Here is an 18,790-nt window from a genome sequence, read left to right as displayed (position 1 = left end):
ATATTCAGAGAGGTTCTTTTTCATTTATAAATTAATTAAAACATTACAGATTGCGTTTTTTCTTTATTTTTCCCAGGATGCACAAGAAACCCCTCTAGTGACGCCAAAGAAGAGTCGCTCTTATTAAAGGTGGCAGAAAATAAAGAATCAATCTTAGCAAATCCATACCATCCACTTTGGGTGTTTCCTTTGTAATGATCCACTCCCCAGGCTGTAGCAAAGACTGGCCATAACACATGTCCGACTCAGTGCTGGATGAAGAGAACGCAGACGAGGAGGAGGGGGTCAGCTCTTCGAGCTTGAAGAAGTCCAGGCCCATGTTGGTACCCCCAAAGAACCTGCAGCCGCCGAGGCAGCCGCAGCGGTTCCTGCTTCGCTTGTTCCGAATGGCGGCCTCCTCTGGCCACAGGAACCAGAGTCTGAGGGAAAATGGAGGGGACGTAAGGAGTGAATAAAAGGGAATGAAAAAGTAACATAAGACAAATGCAGTGAACTAGAAAAAGAGAGGATTTGGGATCTTAGCTAGAAAAAAAAACTAATGCTTTTTTGTTGCTGTAAATCCATTTTTTTTACAGCAACAAAATAAAATGTACATTCAATATTTACCTACAGTAATAAGAAGCAACATGCTGAATTACAAGACAGAAAGCATCTGCTGACACTGGTTCCTTAACATTTTCTGATTACGTTCATTTGACATCATGTTTAATTTGTCAGATCACTGTAAATGACAAAAATAGAATGAACTACATGTAAATGTATTTGATTTATGTTCATGACTGCATCAGTGACCCATTCTAGAGGAGTGTGATAGACGCTGTGAGTCAGTTCTACTCTTTTTCAGCTTTTACACTTCCCTAAACTGGTGCGATTATTACTGCTCTCCCATGATTCATTTCATGGCTGCTAGTGACCGCACTGCTGGAAAGTTGAGGGGGGGAAAAAAGAAAAAAAAAATTTTTTTTTTTTTGGTGATAGATGCTTGGAAACTAAAATAGATTACCACTTGTTTTTTTCTACCTTTTAGTCTGAGCATCATGTAGTTCCAGAAAATGCCTCTGGACTTCACATTTGGCTGGGTGGTCAGCAGCCAGGGCGATATCTGCTGTGATGAGGTTCAGGTTGACTGAACCCGCCTCCAGCCAGACAGAACGTCGCAGCAAAGGTGGCTGACCGAGACCCAACGGCTGACCCGGACCTTGACCTTGTCCGGCCGGCGGCAGCCTGGTCGCCTCGGTGTGCTGCTGTTCAATGTACTGTCGGATGTTTACATCCTGCACCACGGCGCTGATGCCCTCGCCCACTGCCTGGTTGTGCAGGTTACAGTTGGCTACACGAATAATGCCCGTCTGGAGGTGGGGGTGGAGAAAGAAAGAAAACAAGGTCCTTACAAATACCCAAAAAAACCAAACATTTTATTTATAAACTGACAGTTCAGAACTTTTTTATGCTAATTACCTTGATACTGGCAGCACAGCCATGCTCCACAATGAAGAGGTCAACTCCATCCATGGCCAGCCGTGTCATGGTGTACTTCAGTTCCTCAGATGTGCGACAGTGACCGGGTAGGCAGCTCAGCTGAAAGACAATCAGCATTTAGCAGCAGAAACTTTGGAACAGTTACTAAGAAGCCAAGCTCGTGTTTAAGTTTAGACTGCGCTTTACATACTGCTGCATACCCTGTAGACACAGTGGCTTGGACGCTAATGAGGGCTTTTAGGCAGTTTTTAAAAATAACCTTGTTAGTGTTCGAATACAGGCAAGACAGTCTGTTTTTCTGAACATCATTTTCTACATCATGGTGTTATCTATGTACAGCTGTTCCAAGTTAGACCTTTTTTTCCCCCCTCAAATTCTGTTTTTCTGTGTGAAAAACTGCACTTTCTGAGTCATGCATCATTAGAGAACGGTTCAGAGCGGCCTCCGTTTATTTTCTGGTCTCACTTGAACATTTCATTTTACAAAGGACAGCTCTTATCAGCATTCAAATCTCACAGAAAACAGCCTTCAGCCATAATGATCTAATTTAGCTGCTTCCAGTAAGAGATTCAGACACACAGCTGTTAACTAGTTCAAACTGGAGCTTGACAGCTACAGCGGAGAAGCATTGTATAGTGTCTGTCTGCACCTTGGCATTGCAGATGCGACGATCAACACCATGCTGGCAGATCACAGAGGGCTTGGGTTGTTCTAGCTGGAACTCTCGGGAGAACACGTGGAAAAGGAAAGTCTTGGCCCACTCAATCATGCTGGCCACCTAAATAATCACCGAGACAAACAGTCACTTTAAAAAGGCACAGAAAAAAATTAATACAGTCACTGTGCAGTTGCACAAAACATGAGAAAAACCTTAAAAACACAGCACATTCAAACACGCCACCCCAATAAGCTTTAAAATAATCTCTTAAAAATTGGCAAATGCAGAATTGTTGCTGAGCTGGTTTCATTAGGACGATACTGATGTTCAAACAAACAAGCTTAACACCATTCCATAATTCAACCCTCTCTTTTTACTTCCAGCTAATAAAAAACAGACCCACACACACCTGTGGAACAGTGACCCTGCCGGTGAGCCCCCCAGCCTGCATATCAATAAGCCAGGCATACTCCAGTGTGTCACTGCCCAGAGGAAGGCCCTGAGCGGAGAACATGGCATGGGCCCTCATCTGTAGGCCAGACAGACTCAGGTGGCCGTCCCTCAGCACCCCATCAGCTGTGGGACGCTGTAACAAAAAGAGGATTCGCACTTTAAAAAAAAAAAACTAACAAATTGAAATGACACAATGCTTGTTTTCCTAACATGAAACCTGTGACAATGTTCTTTAATAAGTCTCCAGATTTTCCAGATTCCAGATTTAAAAAGTGCTTATTATCTAGCCAAGGGAGGGAGATGAAGACTACGCATTCTCTGTCAGGGATTAGAGAAAGTTATTAACTCAGCAGCAAATAGGATCTAACTCACAGCTAAAGATTAGAAATTCTGTGCGGTTACACAATATGCAGCTGCTTATGCAAACATGTGGCTGTTGCAAGCATGCTTCACATTAGGCAGCATCTACTGCAGGCTTTATGGCTTTCAGAGGACTGAATCACCCTTTCAGGTGAAGAATAAAAGGTCATTGTTTGTGTATTTAATATTGACTCAAAATGTAAAGACATAGTCTGTGTAATACAATCTAATAGTTTTGAACAATATCATGAAAGCAAGGTTTTAAGACGTTTTAATACAAATGAAAGTTAAGATGAAATGAGCGCACCTCTCCTTTTCTGACGTCAGGCTGTGCGCTGTGTTACTGTCCCCCCAGGCTTCTGATTAGCCAGCATTTCTATAGGGGTTATATCACCACCTGCTGCTTCGGCACGCTCTTCACTCTTCATGTAGAGATATTTTTCAAAACAGTGCTCATGTGGACGTATTAAAAAATATTCATGTACGGGACTCCAGCTGGACCCGAGCGTTGGGCATTTTTGTGTCTCTAAGATGTTGTTCAAAACCACCAAGTCAGATTACTCATTACAGCTGGCTAAATCACTCAGAGCTGCATTAGCACGGTAAAGTGTGCTCCTGCTTGTATAGCCTTGTGATTGGGAGTGTGGCTTGGGAGTCTGGCCTGCTCCAAAAATAGCTTAGCCCTAAGACGCAGGTGCCTTGCGTCATCTAAATGCATAGAGGGGGGAGAAATAGCAGCATTGTGTGCTGGAAAAACGCAGAGACATGACTAAAAACATCTTAGAGTATTCTGACCCAACTCTGATCGAATGCTTTCATTAGTTAATATATTTTTAAAAACATTTAATACTAAATTACAGGAGCCGGCAGCAGGCAGACGTGCAGTAGTGTATAATACCTGGTAGTTATCACTGATGAAGATATGAATGGGGGACAGGAGCAGCTGAAGCTTCGTCTCCTTGTAGCCCTTTTTCATCTCAAAACACAGCCGCTCCAAGAATCCGGATGGAGCTTCGGGACCCTCGCTGCTGCAATGCTGTAAGCCCCCGAGAAAGTAAGCAACACATGGAGTCACGCATCAGCACAGACACACACTGACGGAAAATAGCTGACAAAAAAAAGTATATTAAAAATAAATAAATAAATAATGTATATAATCTGTCTATATAGCACAAATTTGCATTTTTTATTTTTTGCTTTACAAGATAAAACAGTATTTTGTAATCTATTACTATACTTAAATAGTATGAGTTACTGCTTCATGTCCCTCTCCCTCATTCTCAACTACTGGCAGCCATCAGCCTTACCACTGGCAGCCGGCCATGAACTTTGTAGAGGTTAATGAGCACGGTGATGTCCCAGGGCCGCAGGTCAAGGGGATGGATGTCTGAGGTTTCCTTGTGTTCGCTGTCCTCCATTCCCAGTGGAGACCAGCCGAGGCCTGAAGAAGTAGAAGTGGACAACACGGGGCTCGACACGGCTTCCTCGAAGTCAGTGTACATGTCATCCTCCCCAAAATAGTTCTCCTGTGAGAACAAATAAGAGGGAGATTAGAAAACTGTAAGAATTGTCAATGATTTCACTCCTCTTATGCTTATCAAGTGTGTATCATTAAATTGGTTCAATGATTAGACAGTAAGCAATAACAGCTGAGCACAGTATAAAAAATTCATTATTATTATTATTATTACTGGCTGACTAAAGAATTTCAATACCTTGATGGAGATCAGAGCTCGGAGCAAAGGCCCGTAGAGAATTATTTGAGAATCTGGTGACATTTCCATCTCCACATGAAGTCTGTCAGGGGGCAGCTCGGAGGGGTCGGTGGCTGCCCGACTGTGGGAAGCTGAAGCAGTCGTTGAAGTGAAGCGGGGCGGGACACTGTGGGACACTGAGGTGTGCTCCGGGGGCCGCAAAGCTGACAGCATAGATTCCTCCATCTCAGACACTGGGGAAATAATCCCACCGAGGTAAAAAAAAAAACAACAGTACATAAACATCAAGTTAAAACACGATGACAGATTTGAAAGAACTGAACTGAGCAGTTAGCTTACATGACTGTTTGAGCTGCTCATCAGCCTTCTGAGGATAAATGGGGTGCCAGGTGTAGTCAATGATGAGCAAGAAGTTGGGAACACTCCAGCAATCCACCCAACCAGCTCTGACGTAAGGACAAAAACATGGACACTCAGGGCACAGTCATAATGCTTTATCACCATTTCAGATGGATTTTACACGTTATTGTTTGCCTCATGACCCATTCATCCGAGGACAGAGCAGAGGCAGCAAATAGGTCACGCCTGATTTCTCTGCAGCACACAGCGCGCCGGCCCAGAAAGTATTCGATCGTAACCTCCCAGGGGGTTAGTGGGTGTCTCACAGTGCTGCGCCTGTGGGCCATGTATAATAAATGATCTGGATGTTGGTTATCATGTACCGAGTGCACAAGGCATGTGCTGCCCGAGCAGCAAAGGATCTTTAGGATCTCTTTAAACTCCCATTGACCTGGTGGTTTACACATTTGTGTAACAAGCAAAAAAAAAAAAAATCCTCGGTTCAATTCCTGGTTTGTCATCATTATCCTCAAAAAGCTCTAAGCATCCATGAGCAAATTATATAGCCTGCTGAGTCTTAAGGGTGGAAAATAAATACATGCGTGCCCTGCAGGATTATAAAATGCTCTTATTGTAACATGGTTAGGAGAACTCATTAAACCAGTGTTAACACCTGTAAGGTATATCAGGCATCACCATTATAGAATTTGTCAGCTGAGTTTCATAAATTCTCCTGGAAGACCAAACAAACTGTCCCTCTGCTGGACAGAAAGGCAACGTTGGCTGATGTTACCTAACTTAAAAGTTGCTACATATCCATCCATTTATCCATTCATCCTTGTAGGGGCAGCAGTCTAACCAGATGCGCCCAGACCTCCCTCTCCCCAACCACCTTCTCTAGCTCCAGCTCTTCTCGTGGGACACTGAGGAGCTCCCAAGAAAGCCGAAAAGACATGATCTCTCTAGCGTATCCTGGGGAGGTGTTTCGGCACGATCGAAATTACTCACCTAGGAGGCACCCTAATCAGACGCCTGAAGCACCTCAGCTGGCTTCTTCTGATGTGAAGGAGTAGCTGCTCTGCTATGAGCCCTTTCCGAATGATTGAGCTCCTCACCCTATCTCTAAGCAAGTGCCCAGACACCTTTTGGAGGAAGCTCGCTTCTGTCCGTAATCTTTTTCTTTCGGTCACCGCCCACAGCTTGTGGAGGTACTGTATTTCAACAAAGCTACGTGTGGAGACAAAAGGCTAACAGCTGATGAGAAGAATACTTTGCCACCTTGTTAAAAATGAGGGTGTAAATTCTACTTTGAAGCTGTGTCACAGCAAACACTGAACAGTAAAAGGAAGAATGGATTCCACCATATCTGGATTCAAATCTTATTCATGCAGTGAAAAAAAAAGAGATACCCTGAATGGAAAGAAAGGAGAACTCAAAAATCCCCCTAAAAAAAAGCAAAAAACAAAGTGAACAGCCCTCACAGTACCCTGATGTGAGCATCACTGAAAATTTGATGTGCAGCTCTTAAACATGTGCATGCAAGACACCCTAAAATATCTCAGAACTCAGCGATATGCAACTAAGAGTGGCTGACATTTCTTAAATCAAGAATAGAAACACCCTTGGGGGGGGTTAAAAAAGGAAGGTTTGCAAGATGTGATATCTGTAAGCTATCCACATTTTTACAATTGCTGTTCACATCCCTCACAAAATAATAAGATATGGCTGCAACAGTGGCTTATTTTTTCATTTTGAATGTCTGTATTTACTACTTTATAACTTAAATTGCACACAATTATACTTTCATCTCAAATAAGACATACCCAAGCATTTAAAAAGGACCCTTTTCTGAGCAGAAACTAGCCCCATTAAAAATGTCTACTTCATGTTACATCAAACCAACAGAACTAGCAACAACTGATCAGACCAAAGCATAAAAAATGAAGGTTGGTGCTACTCTTACTTGAAATTACCACCTACTGTGTTTCTACCTCACAAGTAAGAGATGTGAGTCAGTGTTACGGTGGTGAGTCATCACGTTCTTTGCTAACGCACTAACCCCCCCCCCCCCCCAGAACTACAGAGAAATAATTGCTGGATTTAGCTCACTCTGCACGGGTGATGTTCCTCCAGCACGACTTAGCGGGTTTCGGAGGGGGAGCTCCTTGATTCTCCCCCGGCATGAACATGTCTGGGGGCAGCTTCACATTCTGGTAGTCTTTGGCCAGGGTGAGCAGGGGGCAGCGACTCGGATGGCACTCTGGCAGGGAAAGTCGCATGTCTGTATCTTCCGCCTGAGGAGGACGAAGGATGTGAACGTCCACGTACCCACACACATTCATAAATGGTGCCAAAGGAGTTGCGAGCACATAGCAAATACATCTGTATCGATAAAATACTGCTGAAGTATTTTCTAAACAGAAGAATACTTTGGAACTACAATTTTTTTTTTTTTTTTTTAAAAGACATTTTTATTGGATTTTTATTTTTGGAATAAACTATAAACTGATTCACTCACCTTTAAGCTGAAGCGGGTATGGCAGGTGGTTGGAACAAACTCATTGAAAGGCAAAGTGAAGTCTATATTGAGCGTCTCGCCGCAGGCTGCCAGGTACACTATATAAGATCGATAATATAATTGATTAGTCTGCCGTCCTCTAGGATTAAGTAGAGCATGCATATACTGTAAGATATATCATGACTTAATAGAGCTAAAGTGCCTTGGACATTAGCTGGCAGTGTTAAAGACGTATTAAAGTATCGACTGGCTTCGTAGCTCTATCTGGATGTTTTTCGTACACTTTTGCTCAACATGTACATAAACAGTAGGTTGATTTGACACATTGCAATACTACATCACTCCCATTATTACAAAGGCTCTTAAATCTTTAGTCAGTGTAAATTCACACACATTACTTATTTTAAAATGATGTCCTCACTGAATCAGCACATTGTTGCAGCCATTTGCAGGAAATATTAAGAACCCTTCAGACAGATAATTATTAAACCATCTCGTGCTTTAACAGGACATATTTTATAACCTTACGGCACCCTTAACTGGCTGAGAATAAATGCTCGACCAGTGAAGCGACAGTTACTTAAAAGGGGTCCCTCAGAGCCTTCTAAGAAGCGTACCTACTCAGATGGTTTTCAAAATATTCAAGTTATTTTAAAAAGAAAACATTTAAGATGAGCTTAAGCTGTTCAGCTTTCTTACCATTCTCCTGCTGCTTAGTGGAACAGTCGATCCAGTTGTGCTGGTTTGCTGCCCAGATCATCTCAAACTGGTGGAAAAGGACCTTGAACTTCCAGGAATACGGCACGAAGGAGTAGATATCAGGGGCGCTGTCACTCGCCCAGTCCTGGATCAAATCTAAGAAGAAGAACGAGGAAATAGTGATTCTCAGTTTTTTTGTAGATTTTTTCGGGGATTTCCTGATGTGTCAGTACACACACAGCCGAATAAAAGAATCTGAATATTGAATATTACCAGTGAAGAAGTTTTTCTGGGCATAGATGAAATGGTACGTGGCCTTGTACACCTCAATCTCGCACTGCCACGACTGGGGCATGTTCCATACCCGGGGGTAGCTGGCTATCACGTGGAACTTAAAAAAGGGTAAAGACAAATTTTAACTTTTAAGGCCTTGTGTGTATGCACCATTAGTATCTCTCCAAAATTTCAAGTGAAAAGCCTTCTGAGTGCGTGATACTCACAGCTAACATCTCAGCTTCCAGAAGGGTCCTGTACTGCATGCTGCTGGTGGTGTCCACATGAAGCAGCTGACCTTTGATGGTGGGAGAGTAGCCTTGAGGGCAGAAGCAGAAAAACATCATCTCTCAAAACCCAGAGCTACAGCGATGTTCTTAGAAATACGGTCATTTACCAAAGCTGCTTATGTTAACTTCTGGGAACAGAGGAGAGCACTGACATAATATGATCCGTCTTTGACTCCACAATACTTTGGTGTACAGAGGAGTTCATAATCGACTCAATGACTGCAAGGTGCCCAGGTCTTGTGGCTGCAAAACAAGCCCAAGTACTCGCCCCTCCACCACTATGCTGACAGTTGGTATGAGGTATTTGGACACAGCACAATTTACAACAGTTCACTTTAAGGGCTGAAAATAAAAAGTGAATTATGACTTTATAACGAAAATCTGACCGCAAAATTAAATTAAGCCTTAAATATTAATAAAGGGATGGGATAAATATCAATAGAAATAAATGTCCTGAAGAATAATAAAAACTGTGATACCATCACCTTCATCATTGCCCATGATATAAGCAGCTTGAAGAATCTGTCACTGTACAATTAAATGAACTTATACTGACGTCTAATAAAGCTGCTTATCATACTTGCAGTTCAGCCATTACTCATCGCAAAAGATTATTACTTAGATGACGGGAAAACTGCCGTGTGCGCCTACATTAACAAGAACTGACCTTGAGCCAGACGGATATTTGCTGATCTGAACACATATTTTGGTCTGCTGCTGTAATTTCTGTGAAACACGCCCTTACCATTCTCTCCCACAGTCATGGGGATGTTGACTTCCAGGTAAGAGCCTGCACCTACATTCACATGAATGGCATTGGTTTCCTAGTAACAGGGATGATGATGTATCAGAGAGAGGGAGAGAAAGCAAGCAGAAATTTCATACATGCTGTCAAATTATCCGTGGGCACTTCAGCAAATAAAAATACGAGAAAATCACCTAATCTGAAGAGAAATGTGTTCAAAAGCTGTAATAAAACGGCAATCTTTGCTGGCTCAAGCCATTTTAGATTTTTATTCAGTGTGTATTAATGGCGTTATTTAGTATGCATTTCACATGCTTCACATGCTTTGTGAAAATCCCTGCACTGCTCCAGGAAGAAAATATGAAAAAGCATAAAACATGAACCAATATCAATAGCTCAAACATGGTGAGATATAAAGACAAAGATGAGGACAGCAGCAGGGAGAGGAAGAAAGATCAAAGAGGTTAGCAAGAAGGGGAAAAAAAAGCAGGGAAGAAAGCAGACAGGAGAGAGAGCACAAGTCACCCTGTTTTTGGTGAAAAGCAGATCGATGGTGGCGTCAGCAATGATGTTCATGCGGAGCTCGAAGGCCTGGATCTGTCTGGGTTTTCCTGGCTGTGCAACCTCAGTTGCCTTCATGGCCTGGAAGTCTGCAGGCAGGAAGAACTTCCACAGACAGTCCCTGAGAAAGGTAAAGTCATATTATAGAGCAAAGTCTACAAGCTTGAACTAATCATAAACACCATCTATCTCCAGCACTTGCATCCATGTTAAAAGTGGTGTATTTAGAGACTTGATGTAACTGGTTTGAGCTTAACTGCAATGATCCTGAATGAAGCTTCCATCATTTATTAGTCAACGGGCCCTTTAATGGTGGACTTCTGTGGACATTTTTGTTTTAGTGGGACATATTTAAGTCTACATATTTTTTTCTCTTCGGTTCAGACAGTTTCTACAGGTACATCACTGCAAGCTTCTTAAGCCAAAAGAACCAGCAAATCAAGAGTCTTCTTTCTGTCATCCATCACAACGAAGCCCAATCAGTTTCGAGAGGCCGGCTCCTCAGAAAATACTGGAGTTGGATTTCATTTCTTTTCCTTGTTCATGAGCAGTGTGTCCCCATCTCAAGTGCATTCATACATGTTTTAGACTGAATGAAATCTAACATATGGAAGTGGACAATGACCCTGAACAACTTCAGCAAACAAGCAACAAACGGCTTTTTATGTGCACACAGGAACAATCTCAGTAACATTTCACACAAGGCGTCCAGAGATTTAAGGCAATAAAGAGCTGGACACAGCATCACCGCGCAGCCTACTACTTCTGGCAGTTTTTTTTTTATGCCAAGTACTTTGCCTCCACAGGCAATCTCAAACTTCAGTTTCTTGAGGTGCGGCTCGTACAGCTTTTACTCTGTAGCCAGGGTGAGCTCAACAGCACATGAATGGGAGCGGTCCTCCAGCGTGCTGCAGACTTCAAGAGCAATGATTACTGTCGCCACCTCAAATCCAGGACACTGGAGTCGGAGTCCATCTGCCCATAAGATGACACTACAGAGGCAGCTGAATGATAGAAGACTGCAACAACAGCGAGTCAGTCGGAAGACAGAAAGAGCCGAAGACGGCTGGTTATCAGGGACTGAACTTTCAAAATAAGAGTGATGGGGGTGTCCACTAGGAAATTCATTGGGAAAGGCATTTCTCAGAAGGACAGAGAAATAAAAAAGTGCCACAATAAATATAGCGGGGTAGGGGGTTAATATATCTGGGCAGCTCACCCAAGTAAAGTCTGTATGCAAAAATCTGTTTGGGGAATTTGGGTACACAGAAGTGTGTGTTTGTCCAAAATTAAATATAGAGATTTCTAAAAAACTAAAACCTCCAATTGAATAAAAAAAAAAGCTTGGTTTGCACTACAATTATAATGTTAGTTCATGTATATTTTTAATCTTGTTATTTTTTTGTGTTTATTCTCCACTCACCTCTGGCGGTCTGCCCAAGGCCCGTAGTTAAAATCAGTTCCTTTCCCACAGACTATGTCCAGACCCCAACAAGGAGGCAGGTCCTGGAGTTTATCGTCCTCACTGCTCGTCTCTGCTTCCTCGCCACTCTCCTGCTCCGCAGGGACCAGACCTGGACATACACAGATGTCAAATCCTGGATGTCAAAAGGCGGCGACACAAAAACACACAACTGTGCACAAAAAAAAAGAACACTGAAAAATAATCATGAATACACTTTACAAGAGACAGCGTACTGGCACAAATCCCCTGGAAGCACAAGGTCTAGTACACATAAATATAATAAATACAAACCACTGAGAATACTGTCACTTTCTGTGATTGGCATTATTATGTTAACAACTAAGTAACTGTTTAAAAAAATGCATCCATGGCCTCAATTTGAAAATCCTAGGTGGCATCATTCCAGTTATTGCGTTCATCAGATTTTCAGAAAACTTGACCTCTGACCTCTACCTTGAGGTCAAGTTCACCAAGATTCAAACTCATTTGAGATTTTTAGTAGATGCAAACAGGAAGTTTGACGGAAGTTTGACGTTCACAAAACAGGAAGTTTGACAACAACACCCCATCAGCCTTTTTCGTCTGAGAAGTAAAAAAAAGGTATCTGGGTGGATGTGTGCATGCATGAGCCCACCTGGTTCATCCTGGTAATAGTAGATGTCAACATCATTGGACTGCATCACCACAAATCCTTCTCCCATCAGTCTAGGGGGTCTGGAGGAGAAATTCACAGGTAAATATCTTCAGAGATTAGGAACTCTGCAGCCTCATTTTTTTAATACTCTAAAGCCTTCAGTTGTACTGCACTGAACTAAAGACTCAGTACACCTGAAACAAAGCCTTTCACTTAAAGGCATTTGAGTACTTGAGCAAAAAAACAACAGTAATTAAAAGTTATTGTAAAGTAATAAAAATGTGCGCCTTGTGTTTTGTACAAACCAGCAGAAAAATATTAATTCAGTCCTCAGCCTGTCTGTGCTTAAGATTCACACCACAGATATGCTGCAGGACAAACAGGAACCATGGAAAGAGCAGCCCACAATGAGCCAATCTTCTGCAGTCATTTCAGTGTGCTTAAAAAAAAAAGTGGCATAGGATATTCCTCAAGTTCTTCTTTAGACTACAACGTCTCTAAAACGCTTTGAGGGAAAATATTTTATTACCGACAACACTTTAAATTGAAAAACATTGTTTATGTGCAAGTTTTAATATAGCAATACATCTGTTACATTACCTAATCTTTCATTAACTCCCTGCTTTTGAAAATGCGATTTTTAAAGTTATTTCCAAAAATGCATAATGTCACCCTCAGAACTCCTCCTCGATAACTTGGACTCACTCGTCACTCTGCATGCCCACGTAGCGCGGACTGGGAACCAGCATGACCCGCACATTCTCCAGTGAGCCTTTAACAATGTGCATGTACTGGTCCAAGTGGCTGGAGGGAGGTTTGGTGGCGTATGTCAGGAAGGCGTCCTCAAAGTTCATGCACAAAGTCTGGGGGAGGTAGTGGTTCCCAAATGCCAAGCGACCCTACAAGAGAGCAAACGTACAAGCGCTAAAGCAGCGACTCCTAAATGCACTGAACACGTTATTTTCCTGTCATACAGGGTAAAACATGAACCTAAAATTCTTTAAAACTAAACCACTTGGCCAAATTCCACAGAATTAGTGGCACTTACAGTACTGATGTTAACTTTGATGACGGGAATGAGGGACCGCCAAGACGATGAGGGATCCTGACTTTCAGCTTTAATGCTGACGCTATAAAAGGAACAAAAAAACATTCAGTTTGGAGGCATTTAAGCTGGGCTACGTTTCTAGTCAGTTCACTTAATTTGACTGTCAGCAGGAAATGACAGCAGCTCTGTTCTGACTGCACTCCCGATGCACTTGGTAACAACGGAGAGAAAAGGGTGTGAGATTATGCAGCTTTTTCAGCAGCTGCTTATCATTCACAGCCACAGCTCTAAATATGCTCTTGCACTCATTTCTGTTCTGCTCAACTGAAACCATACAGCCATACTGGTGAGAATATATAACAATATACTCCTAAATGTGTTATCACAATTAAGAAACTACCTGCTCAGTAAGCACGAGTGTCTGTATGCATGTTTTTTTTTTTTTATTTTAACAGGCATTTAGATTGACAATCATGCTGCACATTATTTTTGGTTTAGCTACAGCTAAAAACTGGCCAGTGACACCAGTGACACATTTATTTGATCTTAGGCTAACACAACTAGAGAAGATAGCTTTTAGCAATCAACAACTCGAAACGTCAAATAAATATTGAAGACAAATGTTGTCCAAACAATATTAACACTGGATACAAAGTAAAGGTGCTGGAGGATGCCATAGTCATACCTTTCCAGTGTCTTGTTTCTGTCCTCTCGCCCCCTCTCTTCATCTTTTTTGGGCCTTTGGAGCGTGGGGTCCAGTCCAAAGGTCTCCTGCAGCCGTGCGTAGAGGTCAGTCCGGTTGTAGACGTGGAACTCAAAGCCGTTGACAGTCACGTAAAGCCTCGTCTCTGCCTTGGGATCTGATGCACAAAAAAAATAAATAAATAAGAACTCAAGGTGATTGTTGCATCTTGATAGTCAAATATTGATGGACTGAGCATACTAATATTTAAACATGTGGTAGACTAATAATATATGCATTTAAAAGTTTAATCCAATCAGTCAACAAATCCTTCTCTACTCACCATGCTGTTTCTGTTTTGGGTTATACATTTTCCACCAACGAAATATGAGAAAGCCGTCCTGTATCCTGTAACACACACAAGCAATAATCAGCACGCACGTTAGAAGATAACAGAGGGACGGATGGAGGAGAAGCAACAACACAAACACCGGTCAGATTACCTGATAGACATGTCCTGGTTGATGTAGTAGACATCTCTGAACATGACCTTCCCTGACAGCACGGAGAAGGAGAAGGAGCCTGTCGAGAAAGGCAAAGTTGAACAGTATTAGCAATTAGTTTTAGCAACGGCAACATAAAGTGTTGGTTTTACTATTACATCATACTAGTAACCTCCTCCATGGCAGGTTTGTTTGGATTTGATAACAGCATCTTCAATTCAAGTCAAACCAGTTAATTAAAACATTACAAAGCTGCAATTATACGGTTATGAAAGCTCTGGTAGAATAACAACAGCATGGGTGTTGCTGGGATATTTAATCACACTTTCATTCTTATCAAAGAGAAAGAAACAATCTTAATTAGCATCTAAATCAGCAAGTAGGTCACAGGCTGTCACTGAGCAAGAAAGAGGAATTTGAAAGCTCGAACATGATTTCCTGTTAATAACCTCTTTTGGCTCATAACATGTCTTTCTCAGGTTCAATTACTTCATACAAACAGAGCACCTGAGTGCTTCATGCATTATCATCCATGGTGACAATTCCTCACATTCGTGGAATTTTTTTCCAGTGACTTTAGACAGAATGTCTCAGTCACCCAAAAATCTACACAGAGCTACAGAAGCGAATGTTTTCCAGTAAATTTGATGACAACACACACACCTGGGGCGCGTTCAAACCCGCTCAACACCTGACACAAATGTGCCGACAAACTGTCGGTAAAAAGTGCAAATTTTCTGGAAATGCTGGAAATGCCCTGGACAGAAATGGCATAAACTGACTTAAATTAATAACAAAAATAATGAATAAAAAAAAAAAAGCAAAAAAACAAAACAGATTATTAAACAAACAGGTGCCTACTCAATTTGTACCAACATATGTTGGCAAAGAAACGTCAACTAAGCTGTGCCTTCCTCATTAAACTTTTATGCTGCCTTTATTGTCGTTTTGCACTTATCATTCATGCAGCCAGTCAGGCGCAAGTCTGCGGTAATTTACACTGAATTGAATCTGTCAATTTCCTGCCAAGCTCTGACGTTCTGTTGTTGTTAATTATTTCTGGTGTGCGCAGTGCTCAGAGTACCTCAGAGCACAGATGACAGGAACTCGTGTTTAATAGAAACTCATCACATCCTAAAAAGCAAGAGTTTCATTGAATTGTGGCTTCAACGTGCTTTTGGAAATTAATTCCTGTATCACCTATGTACAAAAACCCAATCTGGTATTGGATGCACTTTGCTGCTCAGACAATGCGGATATAATCACTGAGAGAACCCGGCTCATCATGAAATATTCAGCAGACCGAGTTAACGCCTTCAACTGAAAGCTTCCTCCTCCCTATTCATCACAGTGCGACAGAGCTCCTGATGAACACACCGATGTGAATGTAGCCATCCTTGTAGAGTCTGTTGATGATGAGGGTGAGGATGAGACCAATGTTGCGTGAGTTGTAATAAGTTAAATAGATAATCCATCCACAGGACAGAATGGTGGCTGAAAAGGAGAGGGGGAAAAAAAGATGATGTCAGTCAGTAAAATTCATTTTAAAAATAAACAATAATAAAAAAATTACAAAAATTAAAAAGCTGTTAATACCCCAAAGCTTAGAAATATTTGCTTGTGAATGAAACAGCTAAGTAGGCCATACTTTCAAATATAATCACTAATGCTGATTAGTCTGTTAGGCCTAATTCTTCCTCTGTTTTTTTTTTTTATTACATTTAATAAAACATATTTTGTTCTTTAAGTACAATGCCCCAAATTCTGCAGCAACACCGCAGGACTCATACTAAGATTTCCATAAATTCCACCTGAAACTACTCCTGGTGTTTTTAAGGATGAACGCAATGAAATTAATATATACTGCTAAAAAAAATAAATAAAAAATAGATAAATAAAAAACTAAACTATAATAAGGCAACACTTGATCATTACAGAACAGCACAGGTCCTACCAAAGGATCCCAGGACCTCATGCCACCCTCATGGAGTTTGCTTCTGACAGTTTGGTCAGAGCCATGTACACGAGTGGCCCCCTGGAGGTTATTTCATAGTGCTCTGGCAGTGCTCCTCCTGTGCCTCCTCACACAAAGGAGCAGATACGTGCCCTGCTCGAGAGTGCTGGGAGACACTGCAAACCTTACTCCAATGGCACGTTTGGATGTGCGGGGATGAGGAGCTGGAGTACCTGTGCAACATTAATGGGCTACAGGTTCAGGTACAGGACAGCAGCAAATCGCAAAACCAGGGAATAATCAGTCAGGAGGGATATGGAGAGAGCAACAGTTTTTGGGAGCTGTCTTGTTGTTGACTCTCCACAGTGCCTGTTGTCACTTTCATTTGACCCAAAGCAGGTGACATGGTTTTTGCTCAGTAAGTGGACACACAGATACCCCTGAAGTTTAACTGACCTTTGTGTAATACTGTGACGATCAAGTGTAGCCTTAATTTTTTTGAGCAGTGAACTAACTTGTGACAGCTGTGTTTTACAGACTTAGTTTCATTCAAGACTCTACAGTCCAACGAAATGGCAGCTTTGAGCCACACGATATAATCGGCCTACGAAAAGCAGCATGCAAACTCAGCAATAATCATTAAATCAACAGTAGGTTTAACTAAATGATTTAAATCAAACACCAATTAATTATTCACAGACCATCTTAAACACATACAGCAAGTTTCCCAGACATGGATTAAACTTAGACCCAGACTAAAAGAAAAATTCAATGAAGACCCCCATTAAAAAGTTTCGTCTACAACTAGGACTAGAGAAACTGAGGCTGTATGGAACAATTGGTTTGCAGCTCAGTACAACAAACTTCCAATACGTCAAAAGAGCACATTAACTTACAGTAAACTGAGCTGAATCACTGCTGAGTCATCCCTATGCATTCAATGCTGAGTGTGAAGGCCAGAAAACACCTTTTATGTCCAGTGAATTGAATTGCATCACACCCTCATAAAGTTACATTGACTGAAATAATAACAGTGTTGCAAAGCCAATATTTGTAACCATGAGGGTAATCAACACCGAATTTAACAAAGGTACACATACAGATTTTCTCCATAAAAATTTTTACTACTGACCAACGAGAAGCCAGATGAAGTTGGAGTCGTGCTTGTTAAGGAAGTTGTCAAGATCCACAAAGCTGGGGAAGGTGCTTTCATTGGTTTTGGCAGCAGGTCCATCCATGGCTACAGGCTCTCAGTCTGATGTCTGAAACTGAAATGATTAACTGTCAGTCTGCTTTCACTGGCACATGAACATGTTCAAGTGTGGAAATGAAGCGCATTACTATGAAAATGGAGGACGCTGCACCGGTCTGTCGTGGTGAAGAGGGAGCTTAGTGTAAAAAAGCGAAGCTCTCGACTTACCGGTCGATCTACGTTCCTACCCTCACCTATGACACGAGCTTTGGGTAGTGACCGAAAGAATAAGATCGCGAATACAAGCGGCAGAAATGAGCTTCCTTCGTAGGGTGGCTGGCCTCTCCCTTAGAGATAAGGTGAGGAGTGCGGCCATCCGGGAGGGGCTCAGAGTAGAGCCGCTGCTCCTCCACATCGAAAGGAGCCAGTTGAGGTGGCTCGGGCATCTGATTAGGATGCCTCCTGGCCGCCTCTTGGGTGAGGTGTTCTGGGCATGTCCCACCGGGAGGAGGCCCCGTGGTAGACCCAGGACACGCTGGGGAGATTATATCTCTCAGCTGGCCTGGGAACACCTTGGGGTCCCTCTGGATGAGCTGGAGGAGGTGGCTGGGGAGAGGGAAGCCTGGGCTTCTCTGCTTAGGCTCCTGCCACCGCGACCCGGTCCCGGATAAGCGGAATGGATGGATGGATGGATGGATGGATACAACCACCAGGCAGACAAATACAACAACATGGAGGGAAAACATGCACTATTAAATATGATAAGATGGAATAAATTAATTTTGCAGTTTCAGTTCAAAGCATATTTTTGGCTGACAAAGGATATTTGGTGATTAAAAAAAAAATCATTAACATGATTCTGTGGTGGAAACTGCTCAGAAATGCTTCTGTCAACATCTGTCAATAAACAGCTCATCTCTGCATCCAGCTGCCTCCTCTGGGCACGAATCAACAGTTTACATTTTTTTGTTTTGTTTTTGGGCCATCCAGCTCATCAGTGTACAATTCAAAAGCAAGCATCCGTGGGGGTATGGGATGGCACCGGTGGACACTACATGAACATCTTGCAGAACTGTGAAGGTCCCAGGTTTTGGAAGTTTTAAAGAAATGCTGGCATCCAGTTAATGTCTTTTTCCAGGCAGGCCTTTGCTTGTTTCAAACTATTTTCTGCACATGTTACAACAGTCTGGACTGGCTGCAGTCTAGACTCGTCACTGCCTGA

The 18,790-nt window shown here is 42.2% G+C and overlaps 1 protein-coding gene across 4 annotated transcripts in view; it reads right to left on the bottom strand.

Moving 5' to 3' along the window:
* The window catches only part of kiaa1109 (KIAA1109 ortholog), a 76,287-nt gene that overhangs the window by 52,804 nt on the left and 4,693 nt on the right, over positions 1–18,790 (bottom strand). For 3 of the 4 annotated variants that reach the window (XM_030718455.1, XM_030718453.1, XM_030718454.1), the window contains exons 2-26: positions 17,509–17,644; positions 15,800–15,916; positions 14,423–14,501; positions 14,263–14,327; positions 13,923–14,097; positions 13,238–13,319; positions 12,895–13,088; positions 12,190–12,269; positions 11,514–11,664; positions 10,055–10,211; positions 9,530–9,608; positions 8,722–8,813; positions 8,495–8,612; positions 8,222–8,377; positions 7,523–7,620; positions 7,114–7,298; positions 5,005–5,111; positions 4,666–4,898; positions 4,258–4,476; positions 3,849–3,986; positions 2,547–2,723; positions 2,129–2,257; positions 1,459–1,578; positions 1,021–1,349; positions 169–419 (exon numbers count right to left, since the gene is read on the bottom strand). In XM_030718455.1, the coding sequence (XP_030574315.1) occupies positions 169–419; positions 1,021–1,349; positions 1,459–1,578; positions 2,129–2,257; positions 2,547–2,723; positions 3,849–3,986; positions 4,258–4,476; positions 4,666–4,898; positions 5,005–5,111; positions 7,114–7,298; positions 7,523–7,620; positions 8,222–8,377; positions 8,495–8,612; positions 8,722–8,813; positions 9,530–9,608; positions 10,055–10,211; positions 11,514–11,664; positions 12,190–12,269; positions 12,895–13,088; positions 13,238–13,319; positions 13,923–14,097; positions 14,263–14,327; positions 14,423–14,501; positions 15,800–15,916; positions 17,509–17,614 (3,637 nt within the window). In that variant the 5' untranslated portion in view covers positions 17,615–17,644. Of the gene's footprint in view, positions 1–168; positions 420–1,020; positions 1,350–1,458; positions 1,579–2,128; positions 2,258–2,546; positions 2,724–3,848; positions 3,987–4,257; positions 4,477–4,665; positions 4,899–5,004; positions 5,112–7,113; positions 7,299–7,522; positions 7,621–8,221; positions 8,378–8,494; positions 8,613–8,721; positions 8,814–9,529; positions 9,609–10,054; positions 10,212–11,513; positions 11,665–12,189; positions 12,270–12,894; positions 13,089–13,237; positions 13,320–13,922; positions 14,098–14,262; positions 14,328–14,422; positions 14,502–15,799; positions 15,917–17,508; positions 17,645–18,790 lie in introns of those variants that run through there. The other variant, XM_030718452.1, reaches the window with a different exon arrangement.

This window comes from Archocentrus centrarchus, chromosome 22 (genome assembly GCF_007364275.1).
Source record: "Archocentrus centrarchus isolate MPI-CPG fArcCen1 chromosome 22, fArcCen1, whole genome shotgun sequence".
NCBI lineage: Eukaryota > Metazoa > Chordata > Actinopteri > Cichliformes > Cichlidae > Archocentrus > Archocentrus centrarchus.
The sequence above is the reverse complement of the archived record's forward strand: the minus strand, read 5'-3'. Positions and strand labels throughout refer to the sequence as shown.